Source organism: Terrapene carolina, unplaced genomic scaffold, assembly GCF_002925995.2.
Source record: "Terrapene carolina triunguis isolate 2854851 unplaced genomic scaffold, T_m_triunguis-2.0 Scaffold433, whole genome shotgun sequence".
NCBI lineage: Eukaryota > Metazoa > Chordata > Testudines > Emydidae > Terrapene > Terrapene triunguis.
Genome location: NW_020664784.1, coordinates 111,410 through 118,913, shown reverse-complemented (window position 1 = coordinate 118,913; position 7,504 = coordinate 111,410). Strand labels below are relative to the sequence as shown.

At 60.7% G+C, this 7,504-nt stretch overlaps 1 protein-coding gene across 1 annotated transcript in view; it reads left to right on the top strand.

Moving 5' to 3' along the window:
* LOC112115229 (insulin receptor substrate 1-like) overlaps window positions 1–5,460 on the top strand; it is a 7,619-nt gene extending 2,159 nt beyond the window's left edge. The window contains exons 2-3 of the mRNA XM_024212252.3: window positions 1,206–2,468; window positions 3,910–5,460. Coding sequence (XP_024068020.1) covers window positions 1,206–2,468; window positions 3,910–3,917 — 1,271 coding nt within the window. The 3' untranslated portion in view covers window positions 3,918–5,460. The remainder of the gene's footprint in view (window positions 1–1,205; window positions 2,469–3,909) is intronic.
* Window positions 5,461–7,504: the final 2,044 nt, after the last annotated feature.

Genomic DNA, 7,504 nt, shown 5'->3' with positions numbered 1-7,504 from the left:
CAGCCCCCCCTGCTCTCACTCACCAGCCCCCACTCCCCTCCCAGAGCCGGGGAGAGAACCCAGGAGTCCGGGCTAGGTCCCTGTAGAATTGTTGGTCTCTATTGCATATGGCACTGTCTGTTCCAGGGCAAAGTTTGCTGCCTGCCCTGGGTGAATTGTCCGGGCGCTGGGCCACGCTGGGCCCTGGGACGAAACGGGACAGATTGGCCCAATTCCTCGGCTGGCGCCTGGAACCGGATCAGGGCTTTTATCTGCCACCATCCTGCCTCTTCTGGGGCTGGACTTTGCCCATATGAGATTTCGGAAATAGAACCCAGAGCCCACCCCACTCCCCGAGCTGGGGAGAGAACCCAGGAGTCCTGGCTCCCAGCCCCCTGCTCTCTCCCCGGCTCTGCAAAGGGAGTGGGGGGCTGGTGGGTTAGAGCAGGGGGGCTGGGAGCCAGGACTCCTGGGTTCTCTCCCCGGATCTGGGAGGGGAGTGGGGGCCGGTGGGTTAGAGCAGGGGGGGCTGGGAGCCAGGACTCCTGGGTTCTCTCCCCAGCGCTGGGAGGGGAGTGGGGGCTGGTGGGTTAGAGCAGGGGGGCTGGGAGCCAGGACTCCTGGGTTCTCTCCCCGGCTCTGGGAGGGGAGTGGGGGCTGGTGGTTTAGAGCAGGGGGGGCTGGGAGCCAGAACTCATGGGTTCTCTCCTTGGGCCCAGCAGGGGAATATTCCAGGAAATATTAAGTATATTAAATATTCAATCCTGTTTCCAGCCATCGAAATTACCTCTCCCCGCCCCCTGGCCATTTCCCACCATGGCTGTCTCCCCCCTCCCCCGGGCCCCATGGAAACAGTCAGGGTGACGTGGGTGGTTGCCACGGCACTGGGACCTTTGGGTCTGTTTATTCCTTGGTCCTGTTCTCCCACCTGTTCCCCTCCCTCCACCCCGCTTCCCGGTCACCTGCCCTGTGCCCGTATCCAGGCACTGCCACAGCTCAACGCGGGGCCCTGTGTGACTGGCCACCCCGCCCCAGAGGTGGGCGCATCTCAGCGCCGGGCAAGGGGTCCCTGGGTAACGAGCCGCCCTTCCCCAGAGGTGGCCGCATCTCAGCGCTGGGCGAGGGGTCCCTGGGTAACCTGTCTCCCACCGAGTGCCATCTCTGCCCCCTCCGCAGAGCCAGCCGCATTCCCCACCCAGTTTAACCCTCTCCTCCCCTTCCCGCAGGCCTGTCGCAGCCGGGGAGCGGGGCGGCGTGGCCCTTCCGGGAGGTCTGGCAGGTGAGCCTGCGCCCCAGGGGGCTGGGGCAGGCCAGGAACCTGGTGGGCGTGCACCGGCTGTGCCTGGCGGAGAGCACGGTGGAGCTGGTGCAGCTCAGCGCCCCGGCCCCCTGCCTCGTGCTGCAGCTGCTGAGCGTCCGGCGCTGCGGCCACTCGGAGAACTACTTCTTCCTGGAGGTGGGGCGCTCGGCCGCCACGGGCCCCGGCGAGCTGTGGATGCAGGTGGAGGACCTGGTGGTGGCCCGGCACATCCACGAAACCATCCTGGAGGCCATGAAGCGGCTGAGTGAGGAGTGCCGGGTGCGAGGCCGCGGCCAGGCCTCCGCCCCCATCTCGGTGCCGGCCCGGCGCCTGCCCCCCACCCAACCGCCGGGCTCCGGGCGCCGCCGGCCCGACGGGGACTACGCCCTGGCGTCGTCGGACGAGGGCGGATCCTCCAGCCCCGGGGAGGGGCGCCCAGCTGGCAGCCCGGAGCCAGCAGGCTCCCCGGAGGGGCGGGCGCCCGGCTGCAAGCGGCCGTCGCTGCCCCCCTTGGCGCTGGGCAGAGGTGCCGGGCGGAGGAAGCCGGGGTGGTGCCCGGAGTCCGGTTACATGGCCATGCTGCCCGGGGCGGCCCTGCCGGGCGCGGGGCAGCCGGATTACGTGCCCATGAGCCCCGGTGGCGTCTCTCCGCCCCGGGGCGAAGCTGCCGGCTACATGCTCATGTCCCCCAGCGGGAGCTGGGCGCCCGAGTACGTGAACATGTCTCCGCTGTGGCGCTCGGCCGGCAGCACCCCCCCGCGCCGCAGCCCCCCGCCCGGCGCCCCCGGGGAGGCCCCCTTCCCCTTCCGTTCCCTGCCGCGCACCTACAAGCACAGGGCCCAGCTGGCCGTGCCCGGGCGCCTCTCCTCCTGCTCCTCCTCCACCAGCAGCGAGAGCTTGGAGGAGCCAGTGCCCCCGAGTCCCGGGGAGTACGTCAGCATCGAATACCGGCCCGGCCCGGGCCAGCCGGCGAGGGCGGAGCCCGGCAGGCGGCGCTGCGGGGAGCGGGGTGCCCCTGCCTGGGAGGAGCCGGGACTCAACTACGTCGCCCTGGACCTGGCCCGGGGAGGAGGCGGCCCGGACGGGAGCCCCCGGGCGGCCGGCGGCCCCAGCCCCCAGGCCTACGCCAGCATCGACTTCCACCGCTCCCAGGAGCTGCAGGGACGCCGGGGCGGAAGGGACAGGCCAGGTACGGGGCAGATCTGTGGGTCATGGGGTCGGGGGGGATGCAGGTTTGGGGGGGGGGGGGGGGGGGGTCCGGGTTTTCAAAAGGGCTTCTTTTTGCAGGGTAGCCAGAAACCTTCCCCTTTGTTTACTAACATCCGCAAGGTGTTTGTTTTGTAAGCTACCCTACAAAAATGCCCCTGCTTGTAAACAGCACTCGAAAGTCTGGCAAGAGCTGGCGGAGGGAGGTTGAGGGCTACCCTACATAAACACAGAGTGGGGCTGGGACTGAGGATGGTGGCTTCTCAACGACCCAAGGGTTTGGGGCGACTCTACAGAAACAAAGGCTTTGTAAACACGGTGGAAATGTGTCGACGGCGGTTTCAAAAGCCCCATGGCTTTAAGCTGCCCTTAGGGGGCCTGCAGCTGCCTTGTTTCTTTACCCAAAAGACTTGGGGTTGGGGTTTGGCCCCCATCTTCCAGGGCCAACTCAGCTGTTTCTGTGCGGTCGGCGAAGGCAGAACCTCCTGGCCCTTGCTTGAAACTGCCTTCCCGCGGTGTGTGGTCCCCTTTAGAAACCGCCTTTTCTTGCTTTGGCTAAGGGTTTCTCCCCTGTAGAGACAGCTGGGGGGGGTCCCCTATTAGAAACCGTTTTTTTTAAATTGGCTGGGGGTCCCCTTTAGAAACTGCTGCAGTTCTCCCCCTTAAAAACTATTGTTTTGGAGGCCAGGGATTTTCCCTTTTAGAAACTGCCTTTTTTTTTTTTTTTCATGGGTTCACTCTTTAGAAACTGCCTTTCTGGGGACGGGGGAAAGATTTTCCCCTTCAAAATGCAGGTGTTTATTTTAACTATGGACGGTGGGGGAAGGTTAGATGCAGACTTTGTTGCCTATGCAATATCCATTCTAGAAACTCCCTCTTTTTTTGTTCGGGTCACCCCTTAGAAACCGTCTCTTTGGGGGGTGTTGGCCTGTTGCTGCCCCTCGCCAGTGGGCATGTGAATCGTTCCCCGAATAATTTGACACGTATTCACACCACTGTTGGGGCTTTGCACTAGAAATGGACTCTTCTTACTGTACATGGAGATGTTCCCCCTTAGAAACCGCTATTTTTCTGTGGGATTCCCTCGAAACTCTCCTCCCCCCCCCCCCCCCGTCCAACGTTGTCTCTTAATTTTATGGCCTCACAGAAGCAGCCCGCGGTTCTAGGCCTGCTTCCTTCACTCTGAACGGAGGAGAGAAAACGGAGAGAAACTGGCTGGAAAGGTTTATTATTTCCCCTTTTCCAGCTGTTTTGTTCCTTTCTTCCTGCCTGGCAAGGGGTCCCTGGCTAACCAGCTGCCCCAGAGGTGGCCACATCTCAGTGCCAGGCGAGGGGTCCCCGTGTAACCAGCCGCCCCGCCCCAGAGGTGGCCGCAACCAGGAGCATTAATACAGGATTGATCCTTTCTCGACTCTCCCTTTCAGAGTGCTGACCCCTTTGCGGTCCGTGCAGGCTGGTGACTTCGGGGCTCCCCTGGCTCGGGACCAACGCTCCACCCCAGAGCTGGTCGCATCGGGATGTCTGCTGCCTGATACCTCCGCAGATGACGCACGTCGGTTTCCTCCCGATGGACCGTGAACCCCTTTAAGTGCCTTTGTTTTTGGGGTGCGGCTCTCGGGGGTGTGTGTGTGTGTGGAGAACAAGCCAAAGACAGACTCACGTTTGGGGGGGGCTGGTGCCTTGCGCTCCGGATGTCTTTTGGATCTGCTGGGGGGACACCACCGAACCTGACCATGGGCTTGAGGTTTCAAGGTCACCCCCAGTTTTGGGGATCCCTCTGCACCAAAGCCAATTCTTTACTCTTTTTTGAGGGGGGGGCATCTCCCCAGCTTCCCACCCCTTGGGATGGAGACTTTTCAGGGGGGTTGATTCCTTATTTGCAGGGTTCACCTCCCTCTGTGTTGGGGTCACCCCTTTGACCCCATCAACCCTCTGGTGCCTTCATGCCCCCCGCCTGCCTGTTTTTGGGGTACGCCCAAAAGGCTCCCTCCATCTGCGCACTGTCTTTTGTTCCCCCCGCCCCAGCATTGGGGGGAACATTTTGCCCTCTCGCATATCCAAAGTGCACCCTGCAGATGGGGCGTTGTGGGTGGGCCCCCGCTGCCCCCCCACGCCAGTCTTAGGTTCGACGCCTTTCGCAAGGAGAAGTTGGGGTTCGCTCTGTGCTTCTGAATTGCACCTGGTTGGGTTTTTTTGCACAAGCTTTAAAACGTTTCGTTTGAAACCACGTAATTTATAGCTCCGGCTCTGGGGCCTTAAATCCACTGGCCCTTCGTCAGGATCCCACCAAGCTGCTTCCCCGCTCCCGGCTTTCGCCAGCTGAGCTCGCCGGGAAGGGAGTTTTTAAATCCCCGCTCGGAAGGTTTCGGTGCCGGGCCGGGCGTTCGCTTTGCGGGATTTAGCGCTTGTCTGCAGAATCAGGAGTTCGATTTTGCGGTTCCCTCGTTTGCAAGATTGGAGCTGCAGGAATTGGATGTTTTTTTGGTTATAATAAAGCCTTTCTATTGCAGTTTGTGTCAAATGGGCTTTATGGGAAAAGTGGGTATGGACAACATTTGAAATACGCTGGGAGTTAATTTTCTGGGATCTCCTCTGCCCTCATCAAGGGAGATCCACCTGGCTTGTTTAAACGCGACACAAGCCACCTGCAAGCCTGGACTTGGGGCTACACCCGAAGCGTTGGGGAGTCGATCGTGCTCAAAAAGGCCCTCCTCGTTTCTGGGGCTGGAGATTTGCAAAATGATTTTCAGCGGTCGGGAGCTCAGTTTCTCGCCCCTCCTCGACGTGATTTACGGCCTTGCAACGATGTCTTCGACCCAAAAACCTTTCTCAAATTAAGAGGCATTGCAAAGCTTGATTGAGCCGCTTGGGCTGTTTGCAAATACGTTCTCCAAAAAAGAATAAAGGGGATTTAGAAACACGGCTGGAACGGGTGCCAACTTGGCGAACCTAGTTTGATTTTTTTGTTGTTGGAATAAAAGTAAAAGAACTTTGCCCGACGTTTCGTAATGCGGCGGCTGCTTAGGTTTTGCATTCAGGGCTTCAGTCAAAATCATTTTGCAGCTCGGCCTCATCTGCAAATGAAAATTTCCTCAGCGGTTGCAACGACAAAAAAATAATTGTCCTCAAGTGCATCTGTGCAGAGGGGGTTGACTTTAAATTTGCAGCCGATCCCGGTATTTCCAATGGATGCGTTTGGGGTTTTTTCCGCAGTGAAGGGCGTGAGCCACGTAGCGAATCCGGGGGAAGCGAGATTTCCGAATGAAAACCTTCCCAATTAGTGAGGTTTGCAAAGAGCTTTGAAGTTTTCAACCCAAGAACGCCAGCAAATCCATTTCCTTTAAGAAATCCCCAGGTCCCGCCGCTGGACTTGTGCATTTCAAACGCCCCCTCCGGGATTTTCCAGGGGCGGAGATCGGGCTGGCCGAGGCTATGCGCAAGACTCACTTCGGCAAAGTCGGTTGTTAGCTCTAGCAAGGGGCCAGGCTGCGGCGTTGAGCAACGCCGACGGTCGGGGATTTTGGCGGATTGCAAACCTGCTTTGATCCAGCGGGGCCTTTGGCAGGGCCGGGGAATGGGGTGGCTGTTCTGAGGTGTGAGGGGGTGGGGTGCCCACTTGGGGGGGGTTCTTGCTCCCTGTTGGTGCTGTGTGGGACCCCCAGAATCAGAGAGGCGTGCGATCGCCCCCTGCTGGGAGCCACCCAGGAGGTTGGGGCTGGTTTAAGTGTTGCCATTTTGGTAGGGCCTACAGAATTAGGCACCTCCCCGCATCTATATGCCAGCTACAGCCCCCCCAACCCCAAGTGCACTTTGCAGACCCCCCTCCCGTCTCCTGTGCCTGCTGCTGGGGGGTGGGGGTGGGAGAGATGTGACGAAGTGGGGGGTTTCTTGTTTTCTGTGGGGTTTCAATGGTTTGATGCGGAGGGGGTGGGACTCAGTGTCCCTGGGTGTTACTGGTTTAACGAGGTGAGGGGAGAGGGAGTGTGTTTTGCAGAGGACCGGAGAGAGGACTTGGGGACCCAGCCGATGGCCGGGAGGATGGATACCCCAGCGACCGGTGACCTGAGACCCCGACCCGGAGGCCCAGCTGAGGAGACGCAGCCGGTTCTGGCCAGTGGGAGGACAATGGGCTGCAGAGTGAGGACCCAGTGACCTAACCAGCCGGTTCCAGCCAGAGGACGGAAGCAGGAGAGGAGGCCCAGGTTTACGACCCTGTTTACCTGGAGAGAAGAAAATGGACTGAGGGGGCTTGGGGCCGGGAAGCTCAGATGCCCAGCTGGGAAGCAGGGGGGCTCTGGGCTGGAGAGGGGGAGCAGGCAGAGCCCACCTGGATGCAGAGAGACTGGGGTGTGCTGGGCTGAGGGAGGCCAGGCCTGAGGGTCAGAGAGTTTCCTGTGCTGTGTTCAACCCTCAATAAACCTCCTGTTTTATGCTGGCTGAGAGTCACTCCGGTCTAGAGAACAGGGGGCATCAACCCCTTTGGGGGTGGAGGCCCCGGGGGTCCAGAGCGAGTGGACTCCCTGAGGGGGCCCACAGCGAGAAACAGGTGTGCTAAGGCTCAGAGAGGTGCTGCTCCAGGAGGTGGAGGGGCCTGACCCCGAGAGAGAGTGGACCCCCGAGAAGGGCTGTCTCACTAAAAGGGGCAACCCCCACGGACCGCACGGGGCCAAGAGTGGGCACGATCTGTGAGTCCGTGACACCGTGGTGTCAGAAGTGGGATGTGTCGCGGATGCACCCTGTAGACATTGGCTGCGGGCACAGGCGCTTTGCAGTGAGTGGCTGCCAGCGATAGAACGAGGGAATTGAACGGAACCAGCCTGGAAATGGCCTATAACCAGCTCCGTAAGAGCGACCTGGCACGTCTCTGCAGGGAGAGGGGGCTGAGCGTGGGGAGGCTCACTAAGGAGCGGCTGATTGGTCAGCTTGTAGAGAATGACCCGTCTGAGGCGCAGGCTCCAGACCCCAGGGGGGCTCCCGGGGTGCCCGGAGAGCCGGGGAGTAGCCGTGGGGGCAGTCTGT